Below are 20,021 nucleotides of genomic sequence, written 5' to 3'. Positions count from 1 at the left end.
TTAATTTGGACAAAAATCGCCAAAAGCGCTTGAAAAGCTTGGTTTAATAAAAGTTAAGACCGGAAATTGAAACGCCGAGTGACAGACAATAGAAGGATAAAGTCTTGTGCATTTCACGAAAAAATAATGTGCACTTTTCACCAGTCTATAGCATTGTCGAATTGCCAAAGGTTTCGGCAATTAACATAGGAGTACAGAAATCGTTTCATTTTTGCCGATTTCAATTTTTTCATTTTCATTTGCCGACACATTTGAGTACTTCGGTATTCTAACTGATGTACAATGCAGTTCAAGTAAAGGAAATGACGATGATATTTTTTTAACGGTTCTTATGAGATTATTACAATAATTAATTATAAGTTTGGATGACTACAGAACAATGACTACGTATAGTACAGATTTTCTAAAAATCTATATAAATAACACAACTTTGTGATATTGTTAGCTATGACGTTTTGAAATGTAAACAAAATTGTGCATTGGTACTACTATTACTATATTAATAATATTGGTTATTCTAATAATATCAGTGCATTTTACTTCTAATATTGGCCAATATTGCATTTCTCTTTTTGCAGGAGGAGAGATATAAACATATAATCTTTTCCTTTCATTCTTGATATTTGTTGTATATAATAACACCCACACCCAGTACATTACAGCTATCATTGCAGTTATCCTATTTGACTGCTAATATTGCATTTCTCAGCCATCAGTACCCTTTCTTTTTTCCAATATCACTTTGGTCATGGGCTGTATGACAGTGGAATTTCTAGTAACTATTATATTGAGCCACAAAGGAGTTTATCCAGACTCTATTTGCAAAGATCTTCTAAGGGACTGGGAGCATCATCATCCTCTACCACCGCCAACACCTTTTAATACGATATCACTATCAGCTGCCATGAGAAATCCTACAGCCATTTCACTCACAAAAAACCGTTACAAGCAGCTCAAAGGAGAACTGAGGAGAGTTGAGTAATACTAACTCAAACAACAATCTGACACAGTTTAGTTTTGTTTAGTAAGTTTTGCTACACTAAATGAGGATTAGATGGTTGTTGTTCTAGGTAAGGCTCATGTATAGATTAGATGTAACTGTTTTACGCAGAGTACACAAAAGTCTAGTGTGTATGTGTAAAATGATAAGCTCTTAAAAATAAATAAAACAACTGTAAAGGTTTTCAAACTTTGTCAAACAACTGTCACTTTCAAACTTCATATCATGAGAAAAAGGTTTTGTGCAGGACAACTAAATTAAAAATAAATGAAACAACTGTTTTCAAACCGCTGTAAACTTAAAATTTCATAACTTTCAACGACGTGTAAGGGTGCTTGAAACCCGAAATAATATTTCCCATTAAAATGAGATTATGTAAACTTTATTTTAATTTAGTGGTCCTGTACAAAACCTTTTTCTCATGATATGAAGCTTAAAAGTGATAGTTGTTTGAAAAAGTTTAAAAACTTCTAGTTGTTTTTATTTTTTATCTTAATTTATTTCAATTACACAAAAATTACATATGAGAAAATTATATTTTTCTCATGATATGTAGTTTGAAAGTTAGAATGGCAAATGTTGTTATATGTTAAATAAAAATAAATGTTCTGTCCAAAGATTTTTTTATTACCCAGGCAACGGCGGGTAGTACAGCTTGATGTCTAAATCATATAATCAAGTTATCAATATGTATGTATTCTTATTTATCAAATCTCAATAAAAACCACAATTATTTGTTGAAGTTGTCTCTCTTGTGTCTGTAGAAAATACATTTAATAACATAATTCATCTATCCACTTGTGTAATAGTTAAGTGACTAGGTATGAAATACATTGATATAATCACCTTGTATGTAAAACAAAGTTAAATAGGTGTTTAAAAGCCTTTCGGTCACCTTAGACTGCCACGCACACAATACAGGTGTAAATGGCAAATGTCGCTGGCAATAAATTTGATGCTGATTGAGTATTGGCAAGGTTGGCAATTCCGACAAAATGAATTTCTAAAGACATACATTACAGCTATCTTTTGGAACAATCAAACCTTGTTCTGCTTTGGTTTTCCAAGGTAAAAAAAGAATTCAACAATTCATCATCACATGGACTGGACTATAAATACTGTTTCAGCTTATTCAGGTTCTTCAATATCTCATGAGCCATTGTTCACAACATGAGTTCTTTCAAATGAGCCATTGTTTGACATGGTGAGACAGACATTGGTTGGTACTTATAGGATCTCCCCCAGGGCTCTACCGCAAAAATCTTCAATGGTATAGGATTGCAAATTGTGACGTCACAATTTTCATATTCGGTGTTGTGTGCACTTACCGCTTGTTTTATTGCTTACTGCTTATATTTATCAACTACGATAATGACGATAGTGGCAGGTGAAGGTAGGACAACTCCAGAGAACCAATGAAGATGACAAAGGAATCAGTGTCGACCATCACCAAGGAATCAGAAGCACGACCGAGACTAATTTCAAGCATTGCATTGTTGTATGGAAATACTTCGAAAACAAGATACCAGCAGGAAATGCGACCAGACCACAGGATAAGCATATAATACCTACAAGCAGCAAGATGCCTAAGAGACATCAAAAGATTCTCTAATTGGAAATGTCAGAATTAAAAGACATCAATCTTGGTAACTGCTGCGTCAACGCCGCCTGTGGAAACCGCCAAAGGAATTTGGAAGTAATTACATCTACCAACCATCACCAAGCACAACCAAAAATAACTGAACTTACCCTCACCCTGAGCCAGTAATTTTCCATGACATGTCACAGTGCCAACGGAAGCAATATTATGCAATCCTAGCTCAGAGACACAAAGACAGTGCTCTTCAGATGACGCGCTCAGAGACAGTGTTCCCTCCAACGGACTTACTCCTACAACATAAAGATATAAGACGAACATTATATGTACCCGTCCTCAGGCTATCCAGAATGCCTATAAAAGCGAACAATTTTAGTAGCTCATCTTCTTTTGACAATGACACTTGTAGACTTACAAGACGAGCTTAAGAGCCTATACAGCTGTTGGCGTAAGAGATTATTTTACTTAGCCTTTACTACTTGTTATCTATCTTATATTCTAGAATTTCACTACTTGTGTTTTAGGTTTTGGTTCAGAAGAATAAAGTATAATTGATTGCTATAATTCACCTTTGATACTTAGTATAACTGGACTTGCACTAAAGACCTAGGTCAAGTCCTATAATTTGAACTCTCCACTCCTGAAAACCCATAATAACAAGGCGGGGCGCCTAAACATAATAAATCACATTGGCATAGTTTAGATTGAAGTGGAACTTGTAGTTATTAATCATTGATGTTAGTGTGGTATTCAAGTAAAGCAAATTACTTAAATACCCATATAACATTTTTAGTGGAGGTGCCTTATCGGTCACCAACCTTTCGCATAGCTAAGTGGGTATTCCCCAAACGCTTTTAAATCTTTCGTAACACTTTTGTAATATTTCGTAGCGCTTACCATAGATCTAACATCTTCATCTCTATTCATATCTGGTTGCTTGACTATCTAGAATATTTTATTTGGTCGCTATATTTTACTAGGCAGGTAGATAATTGACATATCTTTTGTGGGACTAATTAAAAGTCCATGTTAGCTGAGATTTTGGTGACTAATCTAGGTATATCTTTTAGCCAAAGCATAACCTTTCGTAACACCTTCGTTATACTTGCGCAGCGCTTAATTAAAGCCTATATTGAGATTGATCACCCACCCGCATACTACTTATAGGCTTGAGGATCCTAATCTATTTAAAGAAAATCTGAGGTCAGATTTACATTTGCCTAGGAGAAAACAACTAATTCATAATTTCTGACTGTTTCGGTTTGCAGGGAAATTATACATAAACAATTTCATAGCCGCGTGCCTTCACTTTACATTGCCATAGTGTCCATAATTTCTGACTGTTTCAGTTTGCAGGGAAATTACAATTACATAGCCGCGTGCCTTCCATAATTTCTGACTGTTTCGGTTTGCGGGGAAATGACAATTTTATAGCCGCGTGCCTTCACTTTACATTGCCATAGTGTCTATAGCTTCCGACTGTTTTGGTTTGCAGGGAAGTTATACATAATTCACAGCTGAGCACTGTTATCACTATACTATATACTTTCTGACTGTTTCGCTCCAGGGCAAACACAAATCAGAACTTGATACACGTACAATTTCACAAATTTCTTAGGACACTCACTACTTTGATCTACCTTTCTGACTGTTTCGCTTGCAGAGAAAGCATAAATCTATTTATACATTGGCAACTTCTTATGTACGTGCAATTCTGAAGATTCATCCAGTCACACGCTCACACTCATTCTATTAGTGACTGTAGATACACAGAGCTTTAGGTTATTACACCTTAACATTTATATACGTATAAGGCCTAATAATAATACACTGGTTATAAATAAGTTACATCAGCTTGACTCATAGAGAAGCACACTACTGTAAGAAACTTAAACTCGAGTATAAACTTTCAGGTAGATACTAATATAGCCTATCAGCTACACCTAGCTTTCCAACCTATTTACAGAAGGTACTGAATAAACAGTTACCAATTTATAACAGCGATTATCTGCATTCATATGTTCACGGTACTAATCCTATACATTTTATTACGCTGTTTATTGATATATAAGCTGTTTACTGATAGATAAAGGTTACAGACTCATACTTGCAGTTGAACTCCAGCCATTTGAAAAGAAACCTTCACTATATAGAATAACTTTCTCGTTGACAGACATAATAGACTATATTTTCTTCATTGCTTACTCGATACTTGTCTTAACATAAATACTATTTAATAATTAAATCTCTGTCAACTACATACATATAAGAGTAGCTATAAAATATAGAGCTTATTACTCGAAGGTTGCATGTTAACTAAGTTTGTTGTAGCAGACCAGAGCCTACACAACCTAACACACACACTACAACCAGGAGTCAAACCAGCAGCAACGAGAGAATACCCAAAAAGGAGCAGCCAAAGCTAGCGTTGAGCTACTCCCGCAGCTTGGACAAGCTAACCCAAAGCAACACAGCTAGACTGTAAAAATGCCAAAGAAAATCATTAAGAAAGTACCTTCTACGGCAATAAGAAACTTGAGAAGCCAACTCAAAGCTCCGGACCAGAATCCACAAGGTGAACAACGAGACTCGGACGCCTCCGAAACCCATGAGCAGTGCCCACAAGGTGCAAACTCAAACGGAGACAACTCTGAGAGTTTTATAGAGCTCGACCCGTTCGCTAACGGAGCACCAAGGCTGACCGATGGACAGCTGCTATTCCCACCACCTCGAGCCGAACCACCTGTCATCAGTGTAGTACCTAACACTGATAGCATAGAGCCATACAAGGAAGGAGATAATTTTGAAGATTACCTTGAACAATGGGAGATACTGATGGCTCAATACAACTAGGACAACAGACAGCTAGCGCAAGCCCTACCTGCTAAACTCGTTGGACCAGCATGGGAGTCCTATAGGAACATCATAAAGCTTAATCCAGCTTACGCGATAAATTACAACTCCTTGAAGGAGGAGCTGATATCTGCCTTTCGAGTCAATCACCCACTCCGAGAGAAGAACCTGTGGAACATCACCCAAAGGAAGAAGTCAATTAATGATTTCTATTCTGAGATTGTGGCTGCAAGTCGATCAGTATTTAAAAATTTACCAGAAGTGAATCGCGACCAGGTAATAAAATCTGCATTCATAGGAGGCCTCAAGGAAAGCTATCAGAGATCGATTCTGAAACAAGAAAACATCACTTTACAAGAAGCTCTAAAGAAAGCCAGAAACATGGAGGCTATAGATAAAGCAGTGATAAGAAATAAGACGATGAGTGTTAACCAAGTAGACACTGACCCCCTCGCACCATTGACAAGACAAGTACAAGGGCTGACCATGCTAGTAAACGATCAAGCAAGAAGAATAAAAGAAAATGAAGTGGAATTTTCGAGAAGAGAGAGAACATCAAGGAACTACAGAGGTAGAAGAGGTTACTCAACCTCAAGAAATAATTACGATGGCCATCAACGTTACTGACGGCAAGCTAGAACAAACTCATACAACATGAGTTACGGCCAACGAAGAAGAGATGATAGATTCTTACCACGAAGAAATGGATATTCCCGACCTCGAAGACCAAGACAACAGGAAGCATGGACCAATAATGAATATCGCTCAAGAGAACCACAATACAGACGTTACAATTCGCAGACTAGAGAAAACAGCTCACGAAGAAACCCAGAATATGGAAGACAAAGAGGTGCTAACGCACAGGCTTACTGTAAATATTGCAGTAATACTCACGAATTCGAAAGATGTCCCACAAGATTTCACGTCGCAGAAGTATCCAATTCTTCCCCGAAATCCAACGATAACTTATCAACACGAGAATTCGTACACAACTTTCTGGCTACTGATCACAATGGAACTGTCTCACAAGACGCGAGACGACCCAGAGAAGACAACCTTTCATCCGAAACGTCAATTGCGTAGAAACTACAAGAAATCAACGCTCTAATATCGTAGACCGACGACCTAAACGCAGAAGATTCACCGGAGGACGGCTCGGCCTATTCAACATTGCCAGATACTTCCAATTTAGCCTTCTATGCTTAGCCTTATGCGTTACCGGGACGACAGCATCCAAAGGACAACCAAACAACCCCATAATTTGCGGCACGGGAGAAAACGATTCTCCAAAAACATTTCGAGTAAAACAAGAATGCGAATGCTCAACGGACACCAGCAAACAATCAGACATGGCACCCCAGAAAGTTAACGCTACTATCTACAAGAAGAATATGATCAAGCAAAAGACTATCGACTACCATTGCACGAAATTCACCACACACGTCACGACACAAATTTTGTTTTTCAGAGATATTAAGACCAGGACAACCTCAAGCAGCACCCAGAAAGTAACATTAGAAGAATGCACCGACATGGTAATACATAAGAAGTGCCAAGCAGGAGTTTTACATGAAGGAGATGGAATGTATATTACGAACGAACTAACTAACGCCATGTATGTATGGTGCTACCAACAGAAGACATTCAGCGCGAAGCAATGCAGTTATGTGGAGACCTACCTGTACAAGAGACATGGATCTGACAAATTTGAAAGTACAGCCGGAGACGTCAGTCACTGTAATTACAACGACGGCTATTGTGAATTAAACGACGGATCAATGCTCATGTGGGACCTGTACGTAGTCGAAACATGTGAATACACGCCATGGTTCAACGAAGAAGGAGAATTTTTCGACGCACATTTTGTCTCAAATAAATGAGATTTAGCTCTAACATGTTATAACTCGGGACTGAATTCACATAAAGACTGTAACAACTCTAACGTTTCGCTTTCGGACCAAGGCCTTATAGTGAAATTTCTTACACCATTGACGAATGTCACAATTAACGATACGATAAAGGCAAGAGTATCAGCAGTGGGTCAAAACGCTGCCTTCTTCAATACAATGCTACAGTCACTTGCCTACCAGCAAACTAAGATGACTCAAGAACTTTTTTGGTCAGCTTACTTTTACGCTTGCCACAATCTAGCTGAGACTTTACAGATAGTTACCATGGTATTAGGAGAACACCCAACACTCAGCGCAAGATATTTACTGGACAAGCCAAACGTTATTGCTACAGCAGGTCTGGGTTTTCTCCAAGTTTACCCTTGTACCATACTTAACTACAGTCAATATGAAGTACTGCCAATGGAATAGAATAATTGCACAGAATTTATTCCAATGAAGATCAAAATAGCCGGTACAGAAAAAATAGGATATTTTAATCCAAAAGACAATGTGATACACCCAGATACCTATACAGTCAATTGCAAGACAAAAAGAGGCACATTGAAGATGCTGGAAGGTAACATCTCTGAGTACTTTCTGAACGGAACGATTTCGCCAATAAGGAAAGCCACCGACTTGAGCATTCCGGACATCAACCTCGGCAGCCAGCCTCTAGAAATACAAGAAACCATATTTAGCAGAGCCTACGTGTTAGGATGGTCAAACACAGACGATTATGGGGGACTGAATGGACTCCTATCTACCTTAAACCGACAGAAAAGAGTACTAAAGGCTATGGGAATCGTCACGAACCGCCATAACACCCTACATTACAACACCGTAGAGAGGAGAGAGAAACTACCGTGAAACATGGAAAACTCAAACTTCACGGGACTGAGCGAAAGTGTTTGAGTTCTCAGAGCGTTCAAGTTATTAGAGCACAGTCACAAGTGAATGTATTTATCAGTAGATACATATACAAACTACATGTATATATAAAACTAAAGTATAGGTTGTTTGTTGTAAATTAAAGGGCCATCTGATGTAGAGTTTTAAAGTATTTATCAGAAAGTATAGATATTTTTATACACTTGAGATTTGTGTGTTGTTTTAGGTGATGTGACTGCCAGAACTTTTTCAGATTAAAATTGACAAAACCCTATCGCGGTTGAAACGCTCAGAAGACATTTTTTCTTCTGAGTGTTTTACTCGAGATCAATTTTGCCAATTTTAGTCTTAAAACGTCTTGTCAGTCACATCACCTAAAACTGCAAACAAATCTCAGCCCAATAGAAAAATATCTATTCTTTCTGATAATTTTTAAAACTGGACATAAGTAAACATTTATAACCAATGCAAAAAAGCATGCTTTACATCTGAGCAGTTGTTTCATTTAAAAAACTTATCGAGTGTAGTCTGTGACAAGGTATTTTTTTGACAAAGATCAACAGTATGACTTATTGTAGAAATAGATTTTAAACAGTTATTATAGTCCTTGCACTCTCTCGTATCTATAAAACGTCTGAGGACATCTAAAGCGTTGTTTGCATCAGCCAAGGTAGGTGGATCAGGTTCAACAATCTCAGCCTCATCCTCTCTATCGGACTCATCGAGAGTACCACAATATGTCACGGACTGCACAATCTCTGCATCACTCAAATGCTCAGCAACAGTAATGTCTGCATCAACCACTAAAAGCTCATCTGCAAAACCAAACTTGAATTTAAGCTAAAGTAACACTATTTTTAAAACATTTGTTAGGCACCTTAGACAGTCATAAATTTAGCCCTTTATCAGGTCGATTTCATAATAATGTAACAGCATTAGCTATTTCAAGATTACTTACTTGCTGTCTCATTTGATGTAGAATTTATGGTGTGTAGTAGAAGATTTAGATTTCTCACAGTGTCACCTTCTTCATTATCGTCAGCAGTTGAAGTCGCATCTGTTTGATCAAGGTTGGTATGACCAAACCCATGGTGAAAACAGTTGGCAATCATTTCTTTTGTGACATGGCTCCATTCTCTGTCCACCCAGCGTATTGCTTGCAAAACATTGATAGAAGCATCTGGCTTCTTTCCATGAGTTTCAATGTAATCAACAGTGAATTGCAAAACTTGCTGACGATAGTAAGAATTTAAAGTTCGAATGATTCCTTGGTCCATAGATTGCAGCACGCTTGTGGTATTGGGTGGTGTAAATAGAAGCCTGATTGACATAAGCCCATTCATAGTTGGGTGTGCTGGACAGTTGTCAATGATGAGAAGCACTTTTCTGTTTTTTCTGGTCATCCGGCGATCAAAATCTCTTACCCATGTTTGAAAGATGTCACTCATCATTCAAGCCTTCTTATTGTGGTAATACTGACATGGAAGGTTAGTAACATTTTTAAAACAGCGGGGATTTTTGAACTTTCCTATTACAATAGGAACTTCCTTCTCGGTGCTCGACATATTAGCGCAAAGTGCCACAGTCAGTCTTTCTTTTGACAACTTCCCTCCACTACACTTCTCCCCTTTAAAGTGCAACGTTTTGTCAACCATGAGCTTGTAAAACAACCCGGTTTCGTCCATATTGAATATGTCATCATAAGTGTATGTTTGAAGTAATGGAGTAAGCACCTCTTCTTTCCACTTTTCCACTTCTCCAACATTAACTGCAGCTGACTCTCCAACAACTATCTGACTGCCACTAGAATGCCTTTTCTTCCACTTGTCGATCCAACCGCGAGAAACAGTAGTATTCTTTCCTAAATCCTGTAAAAACTTGTTAGCCTTTTCTAACAAAATTGGCCCATCGATAGGTGTTAAATAACATGCAGGTACATACCTTAATACGACACTGTAGAATAAGAAGGTCCCTGAGGTCCTGTGGAGCTTATATGCCAATTGTCCCGGGAAAGCTGAAAAAGCCGTGAATAAACCGTAATAGCTTTAACTCCATTCCGATAGCATCATTGACCTTGACTCCCAGTAGCGTCTCACCATTGCCATAGATACTGTTACGCTACATAAGATCTCAAAGCACGATTACACACCATGCCCCCTCTCCTAGGAAACGGCCTCAGAAGATCTTAATTTCATATATATATATACATTTATTTCCAATATCAAATCTACATCAATCAAGTTACAAACAGTTACAAACAGAAACCACAAAAGCCACCTATTTCTACTTTACGTGTTCACTCTGAATCCTTGAAGTCCATCACATTTCCCTCTTTCCTAAAACCTCCATCACCTTCTTCACTTCCCAACAACTCTGCAGCTAAGTCAAAGGTCTTGGACTCCTCTTGACCAGTGCAGGCATCTGTCGTACTGACAGGCTTGCTACTTTCAGACAAACCTGGGGTCTTAAGAGACTCCTCCAGAAAGTTTCCAGCCGCGCCTCCAGTTTTAACCCTGGCCTTCTCCACACTCAAGGTCTCCTCCCTGGAATTGCCCTCCAGGCTTGGATTGCAAGAGTCGGGTCCAGCAGCCTTTTCTGTTTCAGCACGGGTGCTGGCGGAAACGCTGTCCACCGCGGGCCTAGCCTTTACTGATCTGGTGAGCAAACGGGCTTTTACCTTGGCCATTTTAGCTAAGACGCCTTGGAGGGCGACAGAACTCTCATACTCCTCACTCAACTCCACTTCCTTTTTTTCCAACTTTCCCATCTGCTCCTCAAACCTGCGCTGTAACCTCTCTCTCCTTAATCTAATATCTTTTCTCTTTAAATTTACTCTCATCCAAAAGATTGTCACTTTCTATTTTGTCCAAAAAGCCGCTAACTTTACTCAATATAAACACTTTTTGGACTTTTCCACTGCTCTTAACTATACCGGCATAACTAGTGCTAGACCGAGATATGGATCCACTAGATTTATGCTCACCTACTTCCTCGGCCTTTCGCTTACTAAGTTTATAAAATCTACCGCCTCCACTAGGGCACTCTAAGTAATGGTGTCCAAAGTTCTCACACCACCTACATTTAATCTCCTGGTCGCAATTCCTAGCCCAGTGACCACTTTTTTTGCACTTGTTACAAAAGTTTCCTGGGCACTCTACAGCTATGTGGTCTCTTTTGGCATTACATACCATACACCATTTATCTCCTTTATTGCCCCAAACCATCCTCTTATCTTTCCCGGCATCCTTGCTGTTCTCTTTACCACTGGCCTCTCCTTGCGTCTCGTTCAACCCTCTCTTAGGCTCTCCAGCTTTCTGTTTAGTCTTCGGTTTCACCACAGTCCACTGCCCGTCATCTTTCTCGTTCTTGTTCATTGTTTTGGTTTGTCTACAACAGTACTAATGTTTTAGTAGTACACCATATCTGGCATAATGTCATGCAAGTGCCAAGTATTACTGGTACTTTGCCAACAAACATTATGCTTTTTAGCTAAAGCTTTATACAAGCTAATATTATATATTACTGTCTCATTATAGCTATTAATAATGCTTGTAGCTTTTTACAAAGCTTTTCTATGACCAAAACATATAAATACTTGGGTTTTCTGTTATCAAATCAGTTGTCTCTGGAGTGTGCAATAAACCATTTTTCTAATTTAATACTCTATTTAATTGCTTCTGTGCAGAAACATAACACATAACCTTTTTCTTATTTCGTCTCCCAGACCTGGTGACAACTACAATCTCTTCTACGGGCTCTAGATTTCTAGTTTCAGTAATATTGCCGGCATCATCATTAATGCCAAGACTTTAATTGGTTTCTAACTCAATATCATCAACATCCTCCCCAGCATCAACTTCGTCACCCTCACCATCATCTGAAATATCATCATTTCTAACTGTACCTTCAGGTAACGGTAGGTAAAATTCTTCAAGGCTTTTACTATCACAGTCCTGTTTTAGAAGAAATAAAAGTTTTCTATTTCTCCTAACTTCACTATTTCCTATTTCAACCCAGTAACTGCGAGAGTTATGCTCTCTTATCACTATACCTTTTCTCCTAGGAATTCCTGGTGTCTTTACCCAAACTAGATTACCGAGACAGAGTTTTGGTAACTTGCTAACCTGGTATTTCTTATCCCACCTTTCCTTAATCTTAGATTTCTGAAGTAAATCATTCTTTTCAAATTCTTTATAATCTATATAAATGTCATATGTTTCACCTAAACTAGACCTCAGTGGTCTACCGAACATAATCTCACCAGGTGAGTATCCATAGGACAATGGAGTTGTCCTATAAGCTAACAAAGCTGAAGACTTATCTGCGCATTTTGTCCATAGCCTCTTTACAGTTCTTACAGAACTTTCTGCTAGCCCATTGGATTAGGGATATCTAGGGCTACTGGTAACTATTTGGAAGCCATACAACTCATCAAATTTTCTGAATTCATTACTGTCAAAACATGGTCCGTTATCAGAACAGACCACTCTGGGTGTACCAGAATTCGAAAATGTTCTTTTCATAGCTGAAACAACTGGCTTATATGTCTGAGAAGTGATTGGAATAGCCTCAATCCACCTTGAATAATAGTCCACAATTAAAAAATACAATTCATGTTTGAATACAAAAATTTCAGATCCAACTACTTCCCAGGGAACAGAGGGTAATTCCCTGACACACATTGGTTTGTGTTTAATGTCCCTCTGCATGATACAAATATTGCAGTTATCCACAAAGTCTCTTATATCATGGCTAAGGTCAGGCCACTAAAAGTGTCGCTGGGCTCTGCTCCGACATTTATTGACACCTTGATGACCTTCATGACATTTCTCCAAATAAGAATGTCGCAAAGATCCAGGTATGTAAATGCGAGATTCATAAAGCAGCAAACCATTGAAAAGGCTTAACCTATCTCTACTTCCATAAAATTTACTTATCTCTCCATTTAGGTTTGTACTTGACTCTGGCCATCCTTTCTCCACATACTCAATCACAGTTTTACCCACTTCATCATCAGCCATAGCTTGCAGTATCTTTTCCTCATCACTATTTATGTATTTGGATGAAGATACTACAGCATCTGCATACCGTTCTACTTCTGCGCACTTATCACAATCAATTGTACAGACTTTAGGCTTATTTGGCCTGCTCAAAGAATCTGCTAAAAACATCTCTTTATCTGGAGTATGAAATATGACGTAGTTATATCTCATAAGTTTCAACCTAAACTTCTGAATCCTAATAGGCAAATTAGCTATGTCCTTTTCACCCAAAATTGAAACCAACGGTTTGTGATCTGTTTCAATTTCAAACTGTCTACCTACAAGGTAATAGTCAAATTTCTCGCACGCCCAGATTATTGCCAAAGCCTCTTTCTCAATTTGAGCGTACCTAACTTCAGCCTCTCTCATAGTCCTAGAGGCATATACTACAGGTTGCCAAAGATTGTCACAATTTAACTGCAACAAAACAGCACCAACAGCATTCTTACTTGCATCAGCTGAAACTCTGTTTTCTAGTCAAAAGCCCACAGTATAGGCGCTTTAGTCAACAATTTTTTAATTTTTTCAAAGCCTTGTTGTTGTTTCACCCCAATACCATTCAGATTTTGACCCCGTTACAGCATATATTGGAGTTCAATACTCTGAAATAAGATTACTGAATTTACTCAAATAATTGACCATTCCAATGAACCTCCTTGCTTCTAATTTATTGCTGGGAGGTAAGATGTCTAAAATTGCCTGTATTTTGTCTGGGTCAGGTCTAGCGCCAACACTGAATACTATATGACCCAGAAATTTTATTTTAGTACAACCAAATTCACATTTTTCCTTTTTCAAAGTCATCTCAGCTCTTTTTATTCTTTCCAAGACTTTCCTAAGGCGTAACCAATGTTCACTGACCGTTTCGCCATACACTAGTACATCATCCATTAAACATACCACCCCCTTTAATCCTTGAAGTATTTTTTCCATGGTCTTTTGACAATACTCAGGTGCTGAGGAAATTCCAAATGGCATCTTATTGAAACAAAATCTACCCCAAGGGGTAACAAAAGTTGTCAACAATTTGCTCTCAGGGTGTAAATCTACTTGCCAAAATCCCGACTTAGCATCCAATTTCAAAAATACGCTACCCTCAGATAAATTACTCAACATCTCAGAAGATTTAGGTAAAGGATATATTTCCATTTTTACACTTTTGTTCAAATTTGTCAAGTCTTACCACCAGGTTTCGGCGTGATAGTAAGTCCTGAACACCATTCAGTAGGTTGGTCAACTGGTTCAATAATACCACTAGCTAACATTTGGTCTAATTCTCTTTTAGCTTGATCTTTAAGATCAGCCGCAATTGGCCTGGGTGTAAATAAGCACTTAGGTTCCATATTATCCTTCAGATTGATTTTAAAAGTACCAGGAAGCGTGCTTAAACCCTGAAAAACGTCAGGAAACTCCCTTGTAGGGTCAAAATCATCTTTTCACATGCTACTAACGACTGCAAGCAAGTTTAGCTGACGTAACTCATGCAATCCTAAAAGATTTTTTCTAGAACCAGTTAAAACATACACAGGAGTGTCAACAGACCTGTAAGTACTTCTAATTTCAACTCTACAAACTCCAGCTACAGATAGAGAAGATCCATTTGCACTACATAAACTACGTTCAGGTTTACCCAAATTCAGACCAAGTATTTTACTAGTCTTTTCTGTTACAGCAGAAACTTCTGCTCCTGTATCAAACGTAAACTCAATATTTTTTCTATTTACTTTTAAAACTTGTTTAATGTCACTACCATATAGTCAATTGTCATTGCTTTTAGTAAACCTCACTTTATGTGGACTCTTTCTAAAACTCCTACTTCGTCTTCCAGAATTGTACCTATCTCCTGATGGGCTTCTGCTGCTACTACTACTACCACTGCTATATTTCCCACTACCACGTCTAGATTCATATTTCTCGCTTAACTTGTTGCGAGGACAATCCTTAGAAGTATGACCTTTCCTTGAACAAACATAGCACCTAGCACTTGAGCAATCCCTAACATGATGTCCTTCCTTGTTACAACCAAAGCAAATAATACTTCTGGCAGGAGAATTATATCGTCTAGGTGATAACCTTTTATAACTTTGCCTACCTCTCCACCCAGGTGAAAAGGTGTCAAACCTATCACTACCTGAACTATCTCTTTTAGATAGCCTAAAACTAGAATGTTTACTACGAGATTGCCCACTTCTCATAAAAACTCGGCAAACAGGCGCAACAGAACTACTGTCACTAGATTCACTGTCTACTCTCATCCTGTCAACTTCTACCTTGATATCTCTCTTAGCACCGCTGATAATAGATTCCGATTCCCTAGCTAAATGTCTAGCTTTCAATCTATTAGATAACTGCTCCCAAGTTAAGTCAGTCTCCTGCATTAGCTCTTTTCTGGCACCGGAATCACGCAAACCATTCACTGCTAAAGCTACACAAAAGCGCTGCCTTAAATCATCATTACCATCATCGAAATTCATATCTCTACTCAACTTTTCCACTCTCACCAAGTACTCTCTCTCTTCTTCCCCTAAAGCCTGTGAGACAGTAACAAACTTCATCGTTTTTACAAACACACTTTCCTCTCTCTCATAATGGCCTCTCAAAAGATTTAAAGCAGTCTGATAAGCATCAGCTGCTTGGCTCGCAATATCAAACACTAAGCTTCTCAGTAACTCCATTCCTTTGCTACCGATAGCGCTCAATAAAACTAACAGCTTAGTCCTCCCCGTTAAGAGTGGGACACCACCTTCAGTATTATCTATACGGAACGAAGTAAGCTCACACGCAACCTCAAACTCACTAAGCCAAAACTTGAAAGAACTAGAGACGTTTCCACTATCGAGCCTCAACTTAGGGAAAACACTAACATCTAGCTGTCTAACAGCCATATTCGCACACAACTATAACAACAACCACTTTCACCACACCTAACAATTAACAACTCAAGGAACCATTAAAGCACTGCTACGATAATGCTACTCCGCTACAAATACAACGTGACAAAAGAAATCTATAAATAACAATCACCTACCCGAACAACGCTACGACACGCAATAGCGTTATTAATTAATATTACCAACTCTCAACGATATAATAGAACAACACAGTATAATAACACCCCTCAATTAATTAATGTAACAGCATAGTATCCTGCCTACGACGCCATGTTAAATAACGTGCAGGTACATACCTTGATACGACACTGTAGAATAAGAAGGTCCATGAGGTCCTGTGGAGCTTATATGCCAATAGTCCCGGGAAAGCTGATAAAGCCGTGAATAAGCCGTAATAGCTTTAACTCCATTCCGATAGCATCATTGACCTTGACTCCCAGTAGCGTCTCACCATTGCCATAGATACTGTTACGCTACATAAGATCTCAAAGCACGATTACACACCAATAGGTACGCCTTCACTACGCACTTGTCTAAACCAAGTCAATAATACACCATCCAAATCATCGTGCGACGTTGAACGATCTTTTAGCCTTGATGAATTTTGGTCACATATCGATCTTATTCTTTCTTTATGTTTAATCCATGTTGACACTGTACTTTTTGAAAGATTTTCTCTTTTTGATAATGCTAATAGCTTTTGCCCTGCATCAATTTCCTCGAGTACTTTAAGTTTGTCAGAAGGTTTCCACGCTTTTCTTTGCTTGCGTGATGCCATCGTAAAGCGGATGTCTGTTGTAGCGGATGCCAAGCCACGAGCCTATTTGTGACATTTTATCTTTATGTATCCGCATATAATCCCTGTTACAATATGTATTTTGCATGCTGTGTCTATCTTTATTAAATTTTTATCGCTAATACCTTTTAACGTTTGTTGTATTATTGGATTTGTTAGGCTCAGGCTATATTGGTGTCTGAGCTCAAGGCAGTACAGGTGGTCTTGGTAATTACGGTGAGTGCATAAAGCTGGATAAAGCTAGTGGGTAAAGCTAGTAGATTAGCTAGTGTAAGGCAGTATGGGGGAGGATATAAGGAAGTGTAACGAAAGACAGAGGCTCTTCTTCATCTTCAAATCAGTACATGTGAGTACATTGATTTATACAACAACGTTTATAGCTTGGCCGTAACTAAGCGAACGTCTTAGCGACCCTATTAATCATTTTTATACGATTTCTTTTTTGGTTCCATTATACGGTACGGGGGAAATTATATGTACACTATACGCGTATAAAAAGGGCTTTCGTTAAGAAAGCAGAGTAGTCTCAGCTCCGCGACTAGTGGAAACTCCTTCGAAATAAATTGAACGGAAACCACGTTTGTGAATTCGAAAAAAACTGTTCGAGTTAACGGTGCTGAGGTATATAAAGCCATTTATCATTGCGTGGGAACGAACCAAGCAAATCCATTCGAGTTAACCATGTGTTCGATATATCCGAGGGCGAGTTATCCATGTTTCACTGTACATGTGTCGATATTCGTATTATTGCACAAATCTCTGCGATTGGAAGTTGGATAATGGATTTCTACCGTCTTCATTAGTAACGTATTTACAGAATCTCTACGCAGCTATGTTTTTAATGCAAGTGTTTTAACAATATTGTCTCCGAGATAAAAAATATTAGCTCTAAATTTCAAAGAACTTTTTTTACAATCATTGGTATTTGACCTTAGACGCATTTTAGTAGTGCTAGTCGCGATATAAATTATGTGCCCGGTTGTAAATAAAAGCGATACAGACTACCGGTAATATAAAAACCGCCGAGATGTACGACAAGTTCCTCGTAGCACGTAAACGCATAGCTACGAATAATTGCGAGTTGTGTGACCATGTAAATACGGCCTAAATAAATGGTGACTCCTGAGTACCATGTAAATTCGGGGACTGCCCTATGTTCCGCAAGGCCCTATGTTCCGCAAATCGCTAGGGCTCAACCAGTAAATTTATTGCTGTCTAGACGTTGCGGACGTAAAAGTGACTGATGATTCGTCAAAGCTCATTAGCTCTGCCGATGTTTCTCACGCAAGATTACAATAAACAAGTTTATGTAGGAATGCGTACTGTATAAGTTGTCTAAGCGATTGTATTATAATTAAATAAAAAAAACTAAAGCCTGTTTTTCTGATTAGTTGATTTTGTAATTATAATCAAAAAACGTATGTTACTCGCTGATATGTTAATGAAATCATCAAAGCATGTCTTCCTCACTGAATAATAACATCTATAAAATCATGGAGGCCTATGCTCCTGACTCAATATTGCGCAGTATACTCGCAAGGGCTGATGTTCATCATATAATATTTTGCAATGCACTCAGTAAGGTGTATGTTTCTCACTCAATAATATTACAAATATAATTCTATATTTGTAATTATTTTATTTTATGTAATGTGATTAAATTTATAATTACAATATATTCTGTATTGTCTTGTATATAAACAATGCATATAAGTCTTGCCGTGGAGCAATTTCTGTTTGCTGCCAGTATGATTTTATTTTGCTACTTGTAATTACCCTCTCTACATAGCTGTTTCGTTATTTACATCTAACAATCTCACCTACAGATCGGGAGTTTCCTTCTCATGAAATATAATTGAAGATATTTATTTTTGCCTGCAAATAGAGGCGCAAATAATATTGTATTTTATATTAATATTATTTCAATAAAGATTAACTAACTAACTACAAATATAATCATGAGGACCTATATTTCTCACTCGATAATAATATAAATATAATCATTGAAGCCTAAGTTTCTCACACATTAATAGTATAAAAATCATAATGAGGACCATGTTTCTCACTCAATTATTTTATGAAAATAACCATGATGGCCTATATTTCCATTTCATATTGCGCAATATAGTCAAAGAGCCTATGTTCCTCACATAATAGCGAGCACATTTTACTTGCTTGGGTCTATGTTCCTCACTCGAGATTGCGCAATATACTCAAAGGGCCTATGTTCCTCACTTCATAACGAGCATATTTTAATTGCTTGGATCTATGTTCCTCACTTGAGATTGCGCAATATAATCAAAGGGCCTATGTTCCTCACATCATAATAAGCATAGTTTACTTGCTTGGGTCTATGTTCCTCACTCGAAATTGCGCAATATAATCAAAGGGCCTATGTTCCTCACATCATAATGAGCATATTATACTCTCTTGGGTCTATGTTCCTCATTCGAGATTGCAAAATATAATCAAAGGGCCTATGTTCCTCACATCATAGTAAGCACATTTTACTTGCTTGGGTCTATGTTCCTCACTTGAGATTGCGCAACATAATCAAAGGGCCTATGTTCCTCACATCATAATAAGCATAGTTTACTTGCTTGGGTCTATGTTCCTCACTTGAGATTGCGCAATATAATCAAAGGGCCTATGTTCCTCACATCATAACGAGGACATTTTACTTGCTTGGGTCTATGTTCCTCACTCGAGATTGCGCAATATACTCAAAGGGCCTATGTTCCTCACGTTATAACGAGCATATTTTAATTGCTTGGGTCTATGTTCCTCACTCGAGATTGCGCAATATAATCAAAGGGCCTATGTTCCTCACATCATAATAAACATAGTTTACTTGCTTGGGTCTGTGTTCCTCATTTGAGATTGCGCAATATAATCAAAGGACTATGTTCCTCACATCATAATGAGCATATTATACTCCCTTGGGTCTATGTTCCTCACTCGAGATTGCGAAATATAATCAAAGGGCTTATGTTCCTCACATCATAATAAGCATAGTTTACTTGCTTGGGTCTATGTTCCTCACTCGAGATTGCGCAATATAA

General features: G+C 38.1%; 2 protein-coding genes across 2 annotated transcripts; both read right to left on the bottom strand.

The window, feature by feature from the left end:
• Positions 1–7,544: 7,544 nt before the first annotated feature.
• LOC137387027 (tigger transposable element-derived protein 6-like) lies at positions 7,545–9,633 on the bottom strand. The gene is made up of 4 exons (XM_068073312.1): positions 9,189–9,633; positions 8,873–9,045; positions 7,937–8,014; positions 7,545–7,607 (listed from the first exon to the last, which is right to left on the bottom strand). The coding sequence occupies exons 1-4, from the start codon at positions 9,631–9,633 to the stop codon at positions 7,545–7,547; spliced, it is 759 nt and encodes a 252-aa protein (XP_067929413.1).
• A 48-nt stretch (positions 9,634–9,681) lies between these two features.
• On the bottom strand, positions 9,682–10,335 carry LOC137387007 (tigger transposable element-derived protein 4-like). The gene is made up of 2 exons (XM_068073288.1): positions 10,304–10,335; positions 9,682–10,183 (listed from the first exon to the last, which is right to left on the bottom strand). The coding sequence occupies exons 1-2, from the start codon at positions 10,333–10,335 to the stop codon at positions 9,682–9,684; spliced, it is 534 nt and encodes a 177-aa protein (XP_067929389.1).
• Positions 10,336–20,021: the final 9,686 nt, after the last annotated feature.

The sequence above is a fragment of the Watersipora subatra genome, chromosome 1, assembly GCF_963576615.1.
Source record: "Watersipora subatra chromosome 1, tzWatSuba1.1, whole genome shotgun sequence".
NCBI classification, from domain to species: Eukaryota; Metazoa; Bryozoa; class Gymnolaemata; order Cheilostomatida; family Watersiporidae; genus Watersipora; species Watersipora subatra.
This window is presented reverse-complemented; position numbering and strand designations above follow the sequence as displayed.

Coding starts and splice junctions, on each gene's coding strand:
- LOC137387027 (XM_068073312.1), bottom strand. CDS start 9,633: ATGACCAGAAAAAACAGAAAAGTGCTTCTCATCATTGACAACTGTCCA. Junction 9,046..9,188: donor TACATCAAATGAGACAGCAA/GTAAGTAATCTT, acceptor TTGGTTTTGCAG/ATGAGCTTTTAGTGGTTGAT. Junction 8,015..8,872: donor ATGCAAACAACGCTTTAGAT/GTCCTCAGACGT, acceptor TTGTATTTCTAG/AGGCTGGCTGCCGAGGTTGA.
- LOC137387007 (XM_068073288.1), bottom strand. CDS start 10,335: ATGGCAATGGTGAGACGCTACTGGGAGTCAAG. Junction 10,184..10,303: donor AGACGCTACTGGGAGTCAAG/GTCAATGATGCT, acceptor CTTATTCTACAG/TGTCGTATTAAGGTATGTAC.